A 21,732-nucleotide genomic window follows, 5' to 3' on the forward strand; every position below is an offset into this window, starting at 1 on the left:
CAACTGCTCTCAGGAGTTGTCTAACCCTCTTCTTTTACTGGAAAAGATCATAGTGAAGTTGCTAAGGTCAGGTGACATGAGTCATACCTAGAATGAGTATTTTAAAGAACCATTCAAATTAAAAAAAGAAAAGAAATATGCATATTTCACTATGATTCCTTTTCACTACATTCTTCAATCTCAACATCCTTTGGTGGCATTTTGATCTTCTAACTCCCAGAAAGCATCTCAGACTACTTACTTAGGAAACATAACAGGAGAGAAAACAGACAGTGATCAATAAAGAAAAATAATTGACTTTTTATTAGCACTTCAACAATTACCTGGTGTTCTATGGTAAAGCACAGTTTTAAAGATAACACTGGTACCTCTGATCCAACATAACAGTATGGGTTTTTTTCCAAATACAAAGGGAAAAAGAAAAAAGTGTTACCCCCTGTGTGGGTTTTGTTGTTGTTTTTTTTTTTTAAGAAAAGCTAAGTTTTATATTAGCTACCTATAAGCAGAGACACATTGCATACTGCAGTCAGATACTTCAAGTTTGACAAGATAAAAATGCTCTAGGATGTTAAATCCTTTCAAATCCCCTTTTTGCTTAGTTGCGAGGGAGAGAGACAGAGGACTATTTCCTTGTCTTTCCCCTTCTCCCATTTCCCTATTTTTTGCAGACTTAAAATTTGAATACAACGAAATCAAGAGGCCATACATGCTACATTCAAATATAGCTGCCATGATGTTTTAAATTAAAATTTAATTACAAGTCTTTTCCTGCAGTGTACAACATATTAATGCTTACATGATAATTATTTCAAATTATATAAAAGAGATTTGCAAAAAGGGTAGCTTCTTTCATACACTGTTACATTTCTTAATGCATTACCTGTTCAAAGTCTGTGTTTTAAGTGATCTTCACATAAAAACAGAGGTAGCTAAGTAGAAATACTATATTTCATATGAGGTCTTTATACATGGTGTAATAAAAAAACGTTTGTTCTATCAATCAAGACGGATTAATTTCAAGACTTACTTCATAGTAGTTTGTCTTCTCCAGATATGAATGCTTTCTAACAGAAGTACAGCTATTTCTATTTAGCCTTTGTCACCATGGACAGTTGCTACATCATTATGGAAACACGATAAATTCATTTTATTAGGAAAATATTTGAGTTCCACTCAAGTACACTTAACATAATAAAAACAAAACAGCAATCGATGTCATAATTTAATTCTTTGCTGAACTTATTATGGGAATTTAACAGCGCTTCTAATTAGATTAGGGAGAAGTCAAATAATCAAAACTCTGGATTTCAAGTTTGGTATGTTTCTGTGCTGTCCAAACAATAGCTTATTTATTTAGAAAAATTCTAATAAACTCCAGCATCTTAAATATGTTCAAAAGTGCCTTTTCCAGCATCACAAAAATGTTAATTAAGAAAGCATCGCTAAATTTTAAAGTAGCAAATACAGTGAAAAGTCTAAGTGAATATAAACTGAAACACTGTGGTCCAAATTCTGTGAACAGATCAGGTATGCAAGATGTTCTGCCTGTGCAGAACTGGACCTTATTTTTCCCCAGACACTTAAAAAGGCAACAACTGGAAAAGATGGAGAATTTAGCAACTGCTTAAAACAGTTAAGCAGTGCAAGTAAGTGTACGTTTCCTTGTCAGGCTTGAAGATCGCTTGGTAGGTCCCTGAAATCCCGTGTTTTGTTTTACATAATGTAAGTGGGCACTACAAAAAAGTGGAACTGTATTTGAAAGAGAAGTAATTTCCTAAAATGCTCCTGATTCACAGCATCTATACAATCCACAAAAGAAACAGAATATTATCTGTAGAATCTCAAATCATGTAAGCATCTATTTGCATCTGCTTGCATCTGTTTGTAATTTTGCTTTAAGTTTCGATGAAATAGTTGTTTTGTCCATAATGGCCAAAGAACAGCTTTGACAGTAAGACAGAATACAATTTTGGCACAGTATTTTTTAGTGAATTTCCATGCCAGAAATACAGACAGTAAGGAGGAGGAAGCCAATAACTACTTAAAGATGACCACGAGTTATTAGTTCCTGCTTCTAACAGCTCAATGTTAACCTTAAAAAGCACATTTTTGTTCTTTAATGCATTGCCTCATGGGAGATTTAGTTTGAAGGGCTAACGTGCCCATCTTTTCATAAAAGCCTACATTCCCTGACTGAACTACATCTCCTAGGAGTCAATGCAGTCTTCTCCAAATGCCGGCTGCATTATGACAGTAAGAGATTCTTCTTAACTCTTGTTTTCCATGACTTCTGTGACAAAACTGTAGTCACAATCATGAGTAAAATATAAATCAGTATTTAGCCTTGATACGATTCCCTGACTTTGGCCTGCAGGGCATCACAAGTCTTCTTAGCATCTCCTAACAACATGGCAGTATTGGGTTTGTAGAAGATTGGATTGTCCACCGCTGCATAACCGACTCCCAAAGATCTCTTCATTACAATGACCTGCACATGAAGAGTTCATGTTTGAAACAGCAAAAACCAACCACCATCCCCCCTCAAAGACAACACAAACCCAACCTCCATAAACAAAAGGAGAGGAAGAGACATCCCTGGGCAAAATAGGGTGCTCACTGCTACAAAACTGTATTTCAAATTCTAATATAGCAGACAAACTGATATCCGACCAGTTTCAGAAACATGTTATTGTTAAACACAATATTACAGGTCAGATGAAGAGACTGTGGACACTACACATGCATATGCTTTTACTTTATTCCATGTAATAAAGTCCAAGCAAGATGGGCACTGATGGTTGTAACACAGAAGGTTTTTGAGGCTTTTTTATTTTTGAACTATTTTAAGAACCCATTTCCCTGACAGCAACACAATTCAGATGAGCGTTCACATCAATACTTTGTGCAATGCTCTCTGGTACTTCTCCAGACTATTAGCCTGTATTACTTCATACATGAAACTTTAAAAATAAAATAATAAAATAAAATCCTAAAATAAATTTCAGCCAGTTTTAGCTATTAAATGTCAAATTAGTTAACCACAGCACCTTCAGCAGAGAAACTGTGAAGCTTTACCAACTTTAACCATGTATATGTTTATTTCTCAAACTGCAACACATAGCTATGGCACAAAATGCTGATAAATGTATGCGCCTATGACTCTGAGTACTTGAATGGCTAACCCACAGAAAACGGAGGCTACAACTGGGTTCAGAACAAGAGATCAAAGATTTCGCACCGAGGAAACTCAAGTATATGTACTTTAGATCAGACAACGTTGCTTTCAAAGAGCAAAACTGGTGAGGTAACTAAACTGTCAGTTCAATGTGGACAGACTAAGCTCTCTACTCAACCCAGCCACTCATTGTTCTTTTTTTTTTAATTTAAGCATATTATTCATTTTTGTATTTCCAGCTCAGTATTAAAGTTGTAAATCAAATTTCCTATAAACTTAAAAAAGCAGATATTTGTACAAAACTGCTTCAGGGCCACAGACGTGAGCAGAACATCATTTATTCTAATCACATTTTTCAGTAGAAGCACCTTCATTGGTCTTTTCTACTGCAGTCATCATTAGTCTCACTAAAGCACTTGCTGATGATTATAAAATCATGAACAGTGCATCATACTTGAAAAGTACTGACTCTTTTGTTGGACAACTTGCAGAAAAGCTTCTCATGGAAACAGAAGAGTAGGAGAATCTTGTTAGCTTATCCTATAAACCATGTTTTTAAAAGCATGTTACCTAAGGTAGGTACTAACCCAACTGTGTTCATCTCACCTGTTTGGACTTCCAGACCTCAAGAACTGGCATTCCAGCTATGATAGAGTTCGGATCTTCCTGAGCTGCTGAATTAACTGTATCATTTGCACCAATTACAAGGACCAAGTCAGTTTCTGCAGCAAGACAAAGAAAATAAAACTGATGAAAAATTATCTGAATCCTGAACACTAAGGCTGATGCACATTTTTGTGTTAAATCTGATCTTTAGAGGCAGAACCACCCCTTATGGTAAGCAATCAACAAACATTCACAAATAGTTTACAAACTTATCAGGCAAGTTATATGTGAGAGTCCAAGTGTGCTACCAACGACCTCCAGCAAACTGCAAGCATCCACAACCCCATTCCAAGGGATTCGTTAGACCAAAAGTTAAATCCTTTGATATTTAAATGTGGTTTCATACACATATAGTATCATCAATTTCAAATTTATTTGTGCCTGGCTTTTCCTTTGAATATTCTTTTGAAAAACCTTTTACCTGCAACTTTCTGATTTTTAAATAAAGATGTAAGAAAGCAAAAAGTTGTCTGTACAATACTATACTGGTTTGCAAGACATGACAGGGTCAAGTCATCCACAACATCTGACCTAAAGAAGTAACAGTAGTTTTCCTGTATGGAGCAGTAACAGAGATGATAAAGACAGAGCATTTGTCATTTATTTCACAGCTACAAGCAACTAAAAAAACCAAAAACCAACTGTTGGTTCTGGAGGAAACGAGTTTCACAGGCCTATTTAACCTCTCTTCAATATCTACTCTTTTGTGTACTCCTGCATTCAATATTTCCCTTTGCTTTATCTGTCTGTACTCTCTGCTTCTCAGTTTTCTGCTTCTGAGTCAGGCCATCTCTTGTATTCCTCTGTGCTCGCTTGCCATCAGCTGGGAGAGCACTCAGATTGTAAGAGATTGCTCCTCTGCAGTGGTATGACAACAGGCACAAAGAAACTGAATGGCTTGAGATTTTCTATTTTTAAAATCCTTGTTCGATGTAAAAACAGAATCAAATAAAAATTGACAAGATCAAATCCAATCTACTGGAAATTTATAGCTTGCATGCTAACCTGGGAAGTCTTCGTTGATCTCATCCATTTCCAGTACAATATCATAGGGAACACCAGCCTCTGCTAGGAGTACGTTCAGCTGACCAGGCATACGGCCAGCCACAGGGTGAATACCAAACCTAACAGGAAAGAAGGTCCAACCCCATTAATAAGTAGTGACCACTCTGTTTTATACAGTAAAATTGCCACCTGTGACATACGAGGCTGAGAAGTTGTTAAGTATAAGCACATATGTGAATTAATAAAATGAAATGGTTAAACCTTAACAATATTATAATTACTTTTCCAGTGTTGCAGGGAACTGAATGGGTGGGAAAGGGAACAAGGCCCATAGATTTGATTCTCCACCTGGAGAGCAGCTGTTCCTTTTCTGTAAAGTTAAAAGTATGACTGACATAACAGGTATGCAAAAGAATATGCTCATTTCTCAGTAAAACCAAAGAAGCTAGGAGTACATTTTCAATCCTTCCATCATAAGACTCTTTCAGAAAGTTGTTGCACCTGCAAAGTGGCTTTGGAGAGCCTGCTGGACACTTCTAGTGACAACACAGAAGGAACTTCCAGCCAGAAATGCCTGGGAACACATCACTGCAAGATGGACCAACGGAGTAAATTTTGCACCCAGCAATAGCTTATACCAAGCTTTTCTTCAATTACTTTTGAAAGTAATAGGACTATTTTACCATTTTGTCTGGCTACAATCATCAGCCTGAGCCACATCACACACAGCAAGCACTGACGTCCACCTTCCAAGCAGTACCACATTTAAAACCTTGTGACAGATACCTTTGGTTTTTTATGAATAAGCCTTTTTGCTGCAAAACCACCATCCACATTAATATGCTTTGCAGGTCCCTGTTGTGGTTTAACCCCAGCCAGCAACTAAGCATCATGCAGCTGCTCGCTCACCCCCCCCACTCAGTGGGATGGGGGAGAGAATTAAAAAAAACCAAAAAACAAAAACACACCAAACCCCAAAAACTCGGGGGCTGAGATAAAGACAGTTTAATAGGACAGAAAGGAAGGAAAATAATGATAATGATAGTAATAAATTGACAATAATAACACTAAAAGAATTAGAATATACAAAACAAGTGATGCATGATGCAATTGCTCACCACTCGCCAACCGTTAGCTCCTGAGCAGCAATCCACCCCGCCCGGCCAACTCTCCCCAGTTTATATACTAGACATGACATCATATGGTATGGAATATCCCTTTGGCCAGTTTGGGTCAGCTGTCCTGGCTGTGTCCCCTCCCAGCTTCTTGTGCCCCTCCAGCCTTCTTGCTGGCTGGGCATGAGAAGCTGAAAAACCCCTGACTTAGTATAAACACTACTTAGCAACAACTAAAAACATCAGTGTGTTATCAACATTATTCTCATACTAAATCCAAAACATAACACTATACCAGCTACTAGGAAGAAAATTAACTCTATCCCAGCCAAAATCAGGACAGTCCCTGACATCATTGAAAAGTGAAAGCACCACAGAGTAAATGAACCGGCCACAATATAACACGCTTCATGAAAATGCCAAAAGACTGTGCACCCTTCCTGAAGCAAAACCACTCCTAGACCTAAAAATGCCCTTGGCAAATGACCTTATTGACTCAGGTATCTCTAGAGTATGCATAGTTATCACAGTCTAACACTCCAATCCAACAGAAAAATTAGCAGGACTCCATTTCAAGCACAAGACAATGCTTTGCTGAATTAGGTTAACATGCCAGTTTCTTCTCATGATTGATCTTGGGGAGGCGGGAAGGAGGGGGAGCGAGAAGGTGGAGAGCTAAGAAGCTATAGAATTTTAAGCATAACAATTTAAGAAATGTTTTCAGAGCAGCTCAAAACCAGCTTAGAGAAAATACACTGCTTATGAGTTACTAAAAATTCAGACAGACACAGAGGGTGGCAGTGGAGGGTGTTAAGGCATGCATGCAGTTCTGTAAGAGTAAAGACCTGACAAAATCCAGAATGGAGATGCTAAACTGGTTTAGCTGTAACTCCCAAAGACATATTTTGGTTAGAATCAAATCTATTTCTTGTGGGCAGATTGTACGTTTCTGCTTATCTACTGGCCCTGAATAAACTGGGCATATCAATGTCTACTGTCCTGTGCATTTTCTGTTTTTCCAGCCCAGGAGCTATCACCAAATGTAATGCTGACTCAAGCACACCAGAAATGCCTCAGATGAATGTTGTACATGGCTGAAGTTAAATGTTTAATAAGGAAGCCTACATGTACTTTGGAAGAGACAGAAAATACTCAAGAGAAAACTGTAAATTCTTGGATTTCTGAACAGAAATTTCTCAGCAGAAATCCAAGAGAGTCAGGAATGCAATAAAAGGACTTCAGACCTTCAGAAAGGAGAGAAAGACTGATAAATCAACTTGCCATGACAGATGGATTGTCACATATTTCTATTTTCAACTCCACCACGATGGAAGTGGATAACACATCACTGATGGTCCACAAGTCACAGTCCAATTAACACAGATCACTTGTGAATTCAACACTGTACAAAAACATCCTTAAAAGGGCAACTGAGCACTCCATCAGCAAGACAACATTAAGACAACGCAAAGATGAGACAATTGGAACTCCAGCAACAGAATTAAGGATATATGATTAATGCACATAATACTAGATATACTACAATTTTAAGCTCTAGGTCAAACAGCAGGATAAAAAGCTAGCTTTAAAAGGAATACTTTTAAAGAAACAAAGAGAATAGATTGTATTCAGCTAGTAAACACTTGGGATCCTGTTGCAAAGGATAATACCTAGCATCAGAAAAAGGAGAGTAAATACGCAGACAAAACACTAACAGCTTACATTTCACACCACTCAGTAATATAAGCCATGTGTAGTACAGCTAGTCCTTAAGTGTACCAAATTCAATCACTTACAGTACAGCAGGAGAACTCTTATTCTGAAGTACACTTCAGAAAACCCATCACTCCTCTGGCAGTGAAAATAGATTTTCCAACAAAATTCTCTTTTGTCTCTCATAAAATTATTTGAGCATCTTTGTGACCAAAGCTGCTTTGGCAATACACAAAACAAAATACTCGTGAGGTTTCTATTAAATATCATATACACGTACAATCTTATTTCAAGGGCTGGAAAGACAAAATTTAAGCTGCCAAGAGAATGAATTTCACCTTTGACTTCACCATTCCTGGCAAGAGGCCAAGAAAGAAGAAAAGAAAGGGACAAATTATCTTTGTTCAGGAAGAGTTATGGCATGAACCATCAGTAGTTAAGAGACTTCTGACAGACTCTGCTTGAAACCACATACTGCGTGTTCACAAAGTTTGAGAAAGCTGCTCATACAAAAGCTTTTTGGGCAAATATTGAAGTGACTCCCCCAAGTCTGCTTCTAAGAGCCTGTTAACCAAATATGACAGTAGCCTGCCACTATCTCTTGAAACTGGATGTGCAAGGGTGTCAAAAAGAATCGTTAAAAATATGTGGTTCTCTCAGTCTTTCGGTATTTCACAAGATAAGATCTACATATATCTGGAATGAAATTAGCCTGTCCAATAGAAAGCAGAATTCAGGTAAGCACGGAAAAGATAGCTAAAATCCTTGATGGCTCACAACATGTCTAATAAAAGCTGTGTATCTTGCTCCTGACTCACAACAGCAGCAGTTCTTCAAGCTATGTGTATTACAGCAGAAACATTTTGTCACATATGCTCTCCCAGATGTTCAAAATATGAACTTCATTCATATTCAAAAATTCAACACACGAATGATTTTAAGAGAGACATGGTTTATGGTACAAATGTTTTAAAGTGAAAAATTGCCAAGTTTCTCTGATATGCTTTTAATATCAGTTATGCAAGAACTCCCTTAGGTTGATTGGTTTGTTTTTAAATTAAGCAGAAATCTCACACTTTTTGACTTTCTGTTTACATGACATGAAGTTTTCAGTCTGCATACACTTTACCCATAACAAAGACTCACAATCATGCTGTGTCTGACTTGAAACATTATTCTGGTAGTTCACTGAAACACAGAATTCACCACGAATTTTTTCTCTTGACCCTGACCATGGGGCTTGCTTATCACCTCCAACTATCAGATACACTGAAGTAAGCATACACCTCCTTGTTACTAAGACTTCACGCCTAAACAGCACGAGTACCAAGGGTATTCAGCCTTTTTAATCAGCCTCTTTCGGATATTTTTTAGCTTTAGAAAGACAACACAGCACACTGAAAAATGAGTTCATGTTTTCAACTTTTTCTTGTAATACAAAGAGTGCAAAATTTTCTTCTAAATTTAGACTAAAAATCTAGAACTCCTGACATACATGTCATATCTAGGACAGCACTTTTAGCACAGAAAGCACTTACATTTGGGGCGGGGGGGGGGGGAGTGACTTAAAGTGGTATGAAGTTAATTATAGTAGTATGAAAAAGACAACTATTGCATGAAAAATTACTGAAAAATCTCTGAATGGAAATTACTTTTTATACAGTTCATAAAGTCAGCATCTATCTTTATTACAACTGGCTAAATAACATTCTTGTAATCAATACTGAAAGAGCTAACACCTACCTAACCCAATGCAGAAGTGTTTCAAGATCACTTCATCCATGTCAAGATAGGATTCCTGTCATTATGCCAAAGCTGGACAGAGTGATCTAAGTAAGTAACATCTGGCTGGTACCTAATTTAGCTTACTCAACACTTTAGACGCTGTATATATAGAGAATAATTTGCCCAAGGGTTTTGCCCCACCTCCTCTTCTCCCCACCCCATTCACTTCACTTGTGTTTTGACACCTCTCCACCTCTGTTTCCAGTACAAACAATAATCTGTTATTCAACGTAACTGGGGGGGGGGGGGGGGGGGGGGGGGACGGGACGGACGACATAAAACCAAACTAGATGAACTGAGAAGTGCATCATTCAGATATTCCACAGCTTGAATCCTGCCATATAACAACAGTTGCAGTGTAGCATGACTTCTAAGTATCACAGTACAATGCTCTGTATAAATATACACATTATAGATGACTATGTAAATTACTAGCATCAAAGCACATAGCTAGCTTAGGCCTGGTGTCATGCCTGAGGCAACATGTCCCCAGAAACAGTACTTCAGCATGGACTAAGCTCAGTGGCTCTGCTGGGGTCAGGTCAGTTAAATTTAATCTGAACTAAATCAGCTAAATTAAGCATACTTAAGTGAGGGTTGGTACTGACTCCCTATTTCCAATCACTATGGTTTATCACAGCAGGGGCAAGATCCAAATACATGGCACGGACCCTAGCTCAATGCAATAACCCTCCCAAGAACCCAACTGTAGGGAAGAAAGAAGAGCCTGCCTCCACAAAGCATCACTAACTGACCTAGTAAGGTCACCCAGAGCTGAACTGACCCATATGGAGCCAATGGCATACCTACAATACACCCCCAGGAGCATACAGCTATAGCTGCATCCTTGCAGAAGCACATCAGGTACAGCAAGGTTTGCTAGTTCTCTCTAGCTGCACAGATATGGCACTTGAGCTAACAGATCTGCTGGACTCCATTTTCCCCTCACCTGCAGCATTAATAATTCAGAACCCACCCAGTTAATTTGACTATAAGAAACAAACTGAGAACTGGCACACATGTACACACTTAAGTGTCCTCCTAGTAAGCATACTTCAGCTTCCCAGAAACTTCCACCAACAGACATTGTTCTTATGCTGCCATTCAGCAGTGACAGTAATTTCCATCTTATGCACACCTGAGCTATGCAGTATGTTAGGATTGGTTGGGACAGCATCTTAACAGCTCATCCTTTAAAATTCTTCTAGATTTTATTGTAGAGCAACAAAGAATAATGACTTCAAATTGATATAATTACACAATTGCAGTTAATCAGTTTTATTTATTAATTTGTAGATAAATGTCTAAGTGGTACACATCCACATGTTCTATTACTCACAAGCAATTTAGAACAATGGAGGGGGAAAAAAAAAAACAGAACCCCAAACACATTTGACTAGAGCTCAGCCATAGAGGTAACAATAAAGATCCAAAAATGCAGGTCCAACACTAAATCCATGCTATCACATTTTCAAAAAATGTAAGAAACCCATGTTTCCATGTGCTCAAAAGTAATCAGATTCTCCACCATCAGAAAAAAATCCAAGTCCTTCAAGATATCCACCTATAAAAATTAGGTTAAAAAAAACCAAACCAAAACACTAATGCATTAGCAATTTGAAAGGCTGTTAAAGAGGTAATCTGCATTTCTCTCAACTATGAGAGTTAGCAGAAAACCATCATATTTAATTAAGAGTTAGATTTAGAAAGTCTATACAAAGCACAATTTTAAGAGCCCTTTCACCCTGCAATACATTTTTCTTATCAAGAATCTCCCACTATGCAAAGCAAAACAGATTGATAGAAAAAGTCTTACAAAAGTCATACTGTGGCAAAAGCTAAGATAGTTAGCTTGATGTGGACATGGACAGCGTCAATTACCCATGCACATATGAGAATGTATAGCATTTTAAACTGTACTGTAATACTACAGAATAATTATATATCTATATATAGAATTACTATAGAATATAACTTAATTATATAGAAGAAATCAAAATTTCACAACTAGGGGCATACAAACAACACAGCATGTGGCTGAAGAACTTTGGTAAGGCGAGAACTTTCAACAATTTACTCAGTTGTAACTTTGCAGAAATAAACAAGTTGTAGAACAGGCATTTCCTCTCCAAGGCCAATGGATTCTGGGGACTACAGGATCTAGCCTATGAAAAGTTTTGGTTTTTTACCCATCCATAACAAGGGAAAGCTATAATGAAGGCCCAGCAATATCCAGCTTTCTATGTGATCTTACTAATGCATTAAAGATGTGATCTGCTGCAAGACCATCTCAAGTAAGCGATGATGTTAGCTATACAATTTAATAACTAAAACAGCCTGAAGTTTCCAAACTCTCCCATATTTCTAAATTTAAACCCTAGTCAAAGGTTATGCATCATGTTATGTAATCTGCGCTCTGCACTGAGAATGTTATGGCTATAGGCAAAGTAAATGAAAACAACAGCTCCTTTGGATCAATCGTGAGCCATGAAGCAAAAAAAGACCATATGACAGATGCAATTTTTCTTGGCACAGTATGGGCATTACAAATTGATGACAATCGTATGTCCATGCTGGCACCCCTCCACAGCGGATGTGTGACAGTGTCACTACATCTGGATGGTGAGCGTACTAGGGTCCCGAGGCACTCCAGGCCTACTGAAACCAGAGGGACAGCAGCTGCACTCAATGAACACCATGGGAGCCCCGCAAAGTGATGAAAGGCCTGAATTACCACAAACTGTAAATACAGATTTATTTCATTAAAATACTAGGTAACCACTGCAGTGATCCCTTCCTGAAATTGACTCACTTTAAGTATAAGCCAGTTATTTCAAGGATTCATTCACGTTTCTCCCCTGCAAAGCCAACATAAAAGGCAAAACCAGTAATTTTTTATTTCACCAAAGTTGATAAAAAATAAAGCTTGCCCCCACAGAAGCACTGACAGGAAAGCCAAAAGCACACAAAAGCCAAAAGCACATCGCACTAGCCAAAGGTTCTTTTGTTGCACAACTAATGGGTCTTCAAAAATTTTAATGCAATTTGGACACACACAGAGCTTCTGCTAAACATGGAGAAATAAGGTCTGAAGAGAACTGCTCCAGGAAGCAAATACACCAGCACATACCCTCATTTCTCATGTATGCATGAACAAATACATCTATAAAGCAATTTTACACGCAAAATTGCAACACTCTGGGTAAACACTAACAAGTAATTGCTGCTAAACCCTACAACAACCCTGCCATTATCCATCACAATACATACTGTAAAACACTGCAAAAACTTATATGCGACTTTTCAATAAGCTTGGAAAAAAATAGTGGAAGAAGAAAAACAAAACCAAAAAACACTAATTGCTAGAGTACTGATTCCAAAGGAAAGTCACTGTCTAATTGAAATAAACACATGGAAATCAGAGAATGAGTCTGGCTAACCAGCATCTGTCCAAATATTGTGTTTCAAATGAAAACCGAGCCTTGACTAATTTTGAAATACGAAGTTACTAATTAGAAAATAGTTTCCCAAACAATCAGCAAGGGAGGCATGATGTTAGCTTTTCAGTACTTTCATTATCTATAATGTCTACGAAAAACTGAAGATGGAAAGGACTTGAGGCCACTACTGGCACCTGAGAATTATCTCTGCTTTTTGGAGTAGCACTCTAGCAGAATAAATCCATGGGACTCGCCACATGCACTCCAATAATCCTTCCATGCAATAGTCAAAGAACTCTAATAGCAGTCTTGCTTGCAATAGCAAAAACTTATGGGAACCCAGTAAGAGTAGGTCTAAGTTGCTTAACAGATTGGAGTATCTGTCACAAGAGGAGAGGCTGAGAGCTAAGATTCTTCAGCCTGCAGAAGAGAAGGCTCAAGGGAATGTTATCACTGTGTATAAATACTGATGGAGGGGTGTAAATTAGAGCGCCAGATTCTTCTCAGTGGTATCCAGTGAACGGACAAGAGGCAACGGTCGCAAACTGAAATACAGGAGAAACCTGTTTTACTCTAAGGGTGACTGAACATTGGACAATTGCCCAGAGAGGCTGTCAAGTCTCCATCTCTGGAGACTAGATATTCAAAACCCAACTGGACAAGATCCTAAGCAACCTGCTCCAGTTGACTCTGGTTTGAGCAAGGGGGCTGGCTGAACTAGACAATCTCCAGAGATCTCTAACTTCAACTATTCTGCGATTTTGTGAAGATTCAGGTTACATTCTAATAGTGACAGAAGTTTACACCCTCAGACCTTCCTATGTTCACTGGCTACTTTCTGAACAAATCAGACTGTAGAAACCTTCAAAGCACGGTGTGAGAGAAGATACTACAGCCCTAATGCTTGGAAGAGGCAAAGGGAAATCAGGCAGTATATCCTGTGAAAGCTGAAGTCCTGCTGCTAACGTAAGATCACATGGATTGACTTATGAGGATTTCGAGGAATGGACAGGAGATCTACTTTTAACAGAGGCACCGTACGCAGCACATCAGTCCAAAAACAGGAGCTCTTGAGCATCTGCAAGACACCTCTCATCAATACACACTGAATGTCTTTAGCTATTCCAGAGTGCAGAAGGGGTTAGCAGAAGAGTAAAAAGGCAAAGCAGACTGTGGATTTTTAACCTAAGAAGGGCATCTAACATTATAGGGTGGTTACTTCTTTTCAGCACTGTTTCAAACATGCCAATCAGAATTGGATGTTACTGTCTGTATTATTTTTTTAATATACAAACGTTGCTGTGTAGTCGTAAGCATTACTTCTACTAACGCAAGTCAGTTATCCCAGGAAAGAAGTTAAGTCCCATGTTCTTGGTGCAAAGGCTGTTACCTGATCTACTCTTCCACTTCTTACCAGAGTGACCCCAGCAAACACTTCTCCATACTGCAGAAGGCTCTCATTTCCTGCCTGGGTCCTCAACTATTCCCATTGCACCCCTTTAACTATTCCCCAAGCAGAGGGGTCAATTTCCTTAGGAAATGAGGACTGTAAAAAAAATAAAGTATTAAAGCTATTTTAGCCTAGTAAACAATCCCTCTTAATGGAGGTTTATCTAGGAGGCAATTCAAAGCACTTAAGTTAGGCCTGTGCTCTCTCCCTACTGACTACAAGCATAAAGAAAAACTATTCTCCCTGCACTGAAGTCAACTGTTGTGATTACTCCTCACAGTAACATATTTTCACAAAGCGGTTGCTTTCACAGAGCTCTCCAACCTCCCCACCTTTAGAAAAGACTGCTAACTATTCTCTTGAACATAATACAAAAAGCTACATTAAAATTTTATTTTACAAAAAACTTCCCTTCTTGTTTTGTAGAAAAATACTACTATACCCAAAGGCAGAGCATATGTATCTAAAGGAGCTAACTTACCTTTCAAAAAAGTAAGATTTTGTTGCTACAATAAAGAAGTATTACATTTTAAAGCCATTCTTTTTAACTGAACTTCAGCATGACACCAAACAAAACCAAACCAAAAAAACAACAAAAAACCCCTATTCTCCAACTGCTGGGGCTACTTCCAAAAACCAAATTTAAGAAGAGTGTAATGGAGTAAGGGATCTTTTACACTTAAGCATGAAATTTCTAGGTATTCAGCTATAGGTTAATAAGACTACAGCATTCCTCCAGCTAGTATTTCTGAGAGAGATCAGCATAACAATGACTGCTGAAAGAAAAATTAAACCAAAACAAAGACTTGTAGGGGATTTTCAGGGGATTTTCATGGAATGAAAAAAAAACCAAAACCCACCTGTAATACTTTTCATCAAGGAAAGTACTTACCTGACATTTTTCCCTTGTTCTCTCAACATCTTCACCAGATCAGCTATGGGATACTGAGCTTTTGCTGCACACAAACCATAACCTGAAAGAATTTCCAAATTTTAAGCTATTTTTCTGTTTCAGTGCAGACAGAATAGTTACAGACAGTAAGTGTACCTTCCACACAAACAGACGCTCTCATAACTAAAAATAAATAATCAAAAAAATCATATATACACCACCCCCCGCCCCCCCAGATACTCATATATTCCTAGCCTGACCACTGTAATTCATCTCTTCTTTTTGGTCTCCTGACCACTAACAGTGTGTAGTTTGACTGGTCAAACCACTACAAGTAACTTATTTCAGCTTCACAAAAGTATGTGTTCCTTTCTCTATGAGAAAAGGATGTTTCAGACAGGTACACTGAAAAATTGAAAAACAGGTTCCTATCAGCTTACTTCACCACCATTATCCTCAACAAAATTCTGGATTTACGTAATACAAGTCTAGTAGTTGAATACGGCTTTTAGCAGCAAATAATCTTTTCAGTCTTTCTGTCTGAATTAATTCATCAGAGCAACAATGCCCAGGAAGAAAATGAAGAGTATAAATTATTAATGGTGTCCTTAAGGTTTGACCACAGGAGCAAGAGGCAAACTCCCTGAAGATGTTTGCAAGCTTTGTTGGAAACAAAGGTAACTTCCCAAATCAGAACCCTACTTCACTGATGTTTTCATTTAAGCTGAAGCAAAATGAAAGACGATTTTGTTTTTTAGCATTCTTCTCATTCCAACACTAAAATAAATTTAACACAATACTTGTGCCATTCAGTTGAAGGAAAACAAGTCTTAAGCTATTCCCTACCTGACCTCTCCTAACAGGGAATGTGTTATTGAACCACATGAGCCTACAGCCAACATAATAGTTTCAGACAATTCAGGGTTTTGGTTTTCAGGATTTTTTCTACTTTAATTCCAGTACTTATTGTATACTAACTAAGTTTTAGATGTTTTTCTGCCTTTTTTCTAATAAAACAATGCAGAATTGAGCAAGTAGATGAGAAGTATAAACAAAATCCTCTCTTTCAGTAACTTAACAGACAGATATTTTGTTATTAGTACCACTGGTACTGTGGTAGTCCTTAGAAACTCACACCACAACAGCTGTACACAAAATTAACTGTAAACATAATTTACAAAACACAGTCTTTGTCCTGAAGAATTTAAGATCTAAATAAAAAGAACAAAGTTTGAAGAGACACACACAAGAAAAAATAAAGTGCCATACACATGTCTACACAGCAGAATGATGACTGACCTGGGAACAAAAACAGATCCCACAGACCCAGTCAACATTTGACATGCTGGTGCTATGTTGCAACTTGAAGACAAGCTACAGTTTTTTGTTTTGTTTTGGATTTTTGTTTGTTTGGGTTTCTTTTTTTAATAATACATCCTCTGAACACCTTGCTGTATGAGTCAAGAGTGTCTTACCTGGAGTAATAATAATATTATTGGCTTCCTTTATCATTTCAATTGCATTGTCCACATTGATTTCTGTGTGGGTTCCAGTAATTTCCATGGGCTTCCCACCAGCTGTTGACGTGGTGCCATAGCCTCCCAGAATCACATTTGCAAGGGAACGGTTCATAGCCTGAAAGACCAGAGGTTTTTGATCAGCTAAAGATGAAATCCAAAAATAAAGGAGAGATGACCACAAAGAAAACTTCTGAAAATATTGAAGCCTTCCTGACAATAGGCTTCATCTGCTGGTTATGCCGGCTTACAACTCAAAACTTCTTAAAACAGGCTCCTTAAAACAGAGACCCAGATTAACACAACAACAGCCAAACATCAGCTTCTAATGCACTACATTACACATGTAATGAGAGCATCAGCATTTCCCCAAGACAAAGAACAAAACAACACAAATAGCAAATATTGGTCTCTTTCTGTTCTTAAAAGGGAGGGATATAAAAGAACGCATATTTGATGACAGAACTTTTTTTTCTTTACATACAGATATATATACACACACATGCAATTTCTGCAAGATATTTTCTTAAGTTCTTGAGCGATTCAACATGTAAGCACAGAACTGCTATACGACAGTGTGGAAACCATGTAGCTCTTACAGGTAGTACAGAAGCAAAGCTCCTACAGCATCAAGACAGGAAAGAACACAACAAAGCTAAGTAGCCACACAAAACTAAACAAATGCTAACTCAAAACAAATTGTAATGAACTGAAGGGGGCCATTAACTTACTGGCTGAGCACCAAAGGGGAACAAGACATCTTAAACTAGGAGATTTAAGAGGAGAACACATCCTGAAAATTTGGTTCTGTTAGATACACAGCCAGGAAAAGCCACCGGCTAAATGCTTGCACTGGCATGTCTCCTTGTGAGTGTGGTCCCAAAGCAGTATCTGGCAATATCTGGAAGCAGGCAAGACTTGTAATTGCAGTAAACAAAACTTTAGAAGCAGGAAAGGAACAGGATAAATTGCTTCTTTAATTAAACATGTGTGTCATACATCTGCTGTGCTCGCTCACAAACCACAGCAAAATTTAAGAATGGATCTGGAGAGGCACACATACAAGCGAGAGGAAACACCCCCACAAAAGTATGCTTCCACGTGTCCATTTTCCACTGACGTTTCAAATCATGAAACTCCACAGGTTTTTTGCTATAGCCTGAGAAGATATGCCATTCTGTAAAATTAATTATCTAGCAAATAAGCACAACGAAGATGTTAGAAGAACATTTGTTTATCCTGATAAATCATCACTGTTTCAGATACTGTAAGGAAGGCGCACAAATGCTGTGAAATCAGCATCTTTCTACTGTCTGCAGTAGGCAGTAGTTCATATCCTCTAAGAATACAGTGCCTTTGACGTGTATCACAATATTAAACCATCAAACAGAAAAACAGACTACTTAGTATATTACAGCAGTTAAGTGTCAGGTAAGACAGCCTAGACAGAAGAATGCCTTCTTCAGATGTTGTGCATGCTAAGCTTACAAGAAGCAAAGCACTTTCTACGCATATCTAAACGAAAAGACAACAGTAAGACCACGCCAAAGGAAAAAAAAGTTCAAATATTATTAGAAATCTGAGAATCCACACAAAGCAAGCATGAGATTGAAGCACCCTTGCCTGGCTCTGCACCAAAGAGCCAAGGAAAGAGGAGGGAAGTCTGGCAAAAAAACCAGGAGTGGTACAAAAAGCTTCAAAATGAGCCAAGACCTCATCAAGCAACAATTAACCAATGCAGCTAAGACCCACCCAGCACAGGAACAGTGTGGAAACTCTTCCATAGCCTCTTTCACCTTCTTTACCACCACAGACCACAAATATATATGAATAAAGTGCAGGCTTCACCATTCACAGACAATCCAACCACCAGCAAAAAGCGCTCTATTGCTGTGCATACACAGGTGATACTGGCCAGGAACTCACAGGCCAGGCAAAACCATTTTTTCACCTGAAATGCAGCTTCAAGACAATGATACTGAATCCCCTGATTAGAACAATGCTTTTAAAAAAGTAATGTTTTCCATTAAAGGAATTAAAGCAGAAAAGAAAAATGCTGGCCTAGAAACAAGTTATTCTCCTTATTGTGCAGAAATCATACAAAATAATTTTAATTTTACTGGCTGATCAACTTTAATTGTCTAAGCTTATGTAAAGCAGCACAAGATTTCTAGAATACTACCTCAAAAGCTAAACTTCCTGAAATTTGAGAAATACATAGACGAAAGCCACTCTGTCACTGCATAACTACCTTGCTAATTACTTCCCCAGGCTTCCTATTTACCTAGATTCCTCCAATCAACAGATGCAAGTATCTCAAAACTCTCTTGTGAGTGCTGAGAGCAGCTAGGAATAAAATAAATTTAAAAAGGAAGGGGATAGTAAAAGAAAAATGAAGGTAGAGTGACTATGCCTATGGGTAAATATGTACCCAACAGATCGTATTTTCACCAAGACTTACAAGAATTTGATCTTTGAAGAACAAACTTTTCATACCTGTGTTGCCCATAAGCATCATCTTTCTACTGATATGGACTAAGTTGCTGACTGTATACAAATATATACGTATATATATTTATATATAGAAAGATGTCCCGAGCCACATAATCTGATTTCCTTTTGATAAGGAGATACAAAAATGTTCAAAAAAGAATAAGATTCTTTAAAATTCATACCTGGGATTGTTCATCTGAACTCACCTCCACGAAGCTGCACAAAAATACTGTTTTAAGCTTTTCTGAAATTGTTCCTCAAGAGAGATGAAAATGAATGATACTGAACATTCCTAACATGGTAACAACACTATTTATCAGCAGAGACGAAGTAAAAGAAGACAGCCAAGACTGACCATCAGGACAGGAGAACAGCGACACTGATCATACAAGAACACAAGAGCAGAAGTGAAACAGAATTACACAACAGAGAACCAGGAGGTTGGCAGCTGTTGCACCGTGAACTCTTTTCTTTAAGTCATTACCTCTCCATCTTTGAAAACAAAAAGGAGGGAGACACGGGAAAACAAGAGACTTCTGTACAAGTGTTCCAGAGAAAAGGAGACCATTACTAATAATGCAGTATGATTTACACACAGAGTCGAAGCTCAAGTTTGCGGACACAGACATTAGTATCAGCAATACATTAATGCAAGCCTGCTGCCACCCCGTGGTACTTCGAAGTAGTTGCTCTGAAGAAAGCGGCACTTCTCTGCAGTCCAAAAAGCAAACTTTAAATTACTCTCTAATCGAACCAAACCTTTTTTTTTAAAGGAACTTACTACTTAAAAGTATCTCCTGCTGATAAATTTTAGATTTAGCTTAAATTTAACAACACTGCAGAGTGATATGATTAAAAAAAACAGCTGAGCACAAGTAACCATACCTATTTGAGCCCAGATTCAAACCCTCAATGCCCAAGTAAATGCAAAGGCTTTCCTCAGTTGTGAAGTGCGTATCTCTCCAAATCAAAGAGAGATGACTGACATCTAGTCCAACAGTTTCAATCAAGAATTTTCTAGTCTGTAAACACCCAGCAGTTTGGTCTTCCGATTGCTTATCTTCCTAGCAAAAATGCTGAATAAATTTTTTCATTACTTGGAAAACAAGCACAATTTCTGCTGACTTCTTACCACACACATGATGTAAGAGAGGATGGCCCCAGAGGAGCCAATGAGTGCACCAACAATGGTCAGCAAGTTGTTGTTCAGTAGGAAGCCCTCAGCACACAAAGCCCATCCAGAGTAACTGTTCAGCACAGTGATAACTACAGGCATGTCAGCACCTCCAATAGCTGCTGTCAAAGTGACACCCTGGAAAAGGAAAGAAAATACTTCAGTATAAGCTACAACTAAGGAGAACATGCAGAGAAAACAGTCTGCCTGCAGCACTGAAAAATAAATATCAAGTTACTTAATAACCTATTCAAGTATTTTTAATGTAGGAGACACCAAGGTGTGGCCCGAGGATTGGACTTACCAATTCTGCCTTTTGAGAGATGACAGAAAGGCACTCCACCATCTTCATCCTGTGCTTAGTCACCTATTTTCACTTGCAAAAATATCCTACCAGCTCCATGGAACTGTTCACACCATTAAAGGATTCATATTGAGCAGTCTTTGCAAGACTCAGTTTACAGAATGGTAATATTCAGGGTAAATTTTGCAACAGCTGGTGTGAGTTAATGAGGGAAGTTACACATGGGGATAATCTTATGAAGTTATCATGATAACCTGTAGATCCAGTGCTCTTAAGTATTTTAAGGATAAACTTTCCAAAAAGTCTTTTAAAATATCAGTTTGTCATATAAAAGGCTCCATTAAGTCATAGCTGCAAAAAGTAATTATTTACATACATGCCTGTTCTCTGGAACAGCTCTGGTTTACAGCTAGATTTAGGAAAGTCAGTTGCTACTTGCTACTGCAAATTAGCATACAGGCACTATGACGATTGTGACTCAGGATGGTAAAATACAATCATTAAGAGAAAACTTGCAAAGCTGAAGAACAAACTGCTTGTTTGTTTCACCTCCTACAATTTCCCAACTTACCATTATGGCTGACAGAGCCGAAACAGAACCTAAGCAAGTAATTCCCATAGTGTAACTAGGATCAATCATGTACGGAACCATTCCACCAATGCTGGCAGCCAGCAATCCTGCATTCAATGCATGTCGACCAGGCAAGAGCAGTGGTGCAGAATTCAGGATACCTGCAATCAAGTGCATATGCAGAGATTGACACATACATGCAGGAGAGCCTGCCTCTTGCGTTCAGAGAAGGCTGAATACCTCAGCAAAAGAAAAATTAAAAAAACAAAAAAGGGAGGGGCAAAAGATAAAACAAGTTAGTTGAAGCTGAGACCTTGTCCTGACTCAGTATTGCAACACATTCAAACTTACTCTAGATTCGGAAATACTCCTGTTCAAACTCGTTTTACTTCCTAATCTTGCTGAAGTGCTTCGCAATAATCACAAAAATCT

The 21,732-nt window shown here is 38.1% G+C and overlaps 1 protein-coding gene across 1 annotated transcript in view; it reads right to left on the reverse strand.

Moving 5' to 3' along the window:
- Positions 1 to 276: 276 nt before the first annotated feature.
- Positions 277 to 21,732, reverse strand: part of NNT (nicotinamide nucleotide transhydrogenase) — a 44,713-nt gene continuing 23,257 nt past the window's right edge. The window contains exons 15-21 of the mRNA XM_050912911.1: positions 21,301 to 21,461; positions 20,384 to 20,563; positions 16,717 to 16,876; positions 15,242 to 15,323; positions 4,847 to 4,965; positions 3,782 to 3,897; positions 277 to 2,488 (exon numbers count right to left, since the gene is read on the reverse strand). Of these exons, the coding sequence (XP_050768868.1) occupies positions 2,339 to 2,488; positions 3,782 to 3,897; positions 4,847 to 4,965; positions 15,242 to 15,323; positions 16,717 to 16,876; positions 20,384 to 20,563; positions 21,301 to 21,461 (968 nt within the window). The 3' untranslated portion in view covers positions 277 to 2,338. The remainder of the gene's footprint in view (positions 2,489 to 3,781; positions 3,898 to 4,846; positions 4,966 to 15,241; positions 15,324 to 16,716; positions 16,877 to 20,383; positions 20,564 to 21,300; positions 21,462 to 21,732) is intronic.

The sequence above is a fragment of the Gymnogyps californianus genome, chromosome Z (assembly GCF_018139145.2).
Source record: "Gymnogyps californianus isolate 813 chromosome Z, ASM1813914v2, whole genome shotgun sequence".
Classification (NCBI taxonomy): Eukaryota; Metazoa; Chordata; class Aves; order Accipitriformes; family Cathartidae; genus Gymnogyps; species Gymnogyps californianus.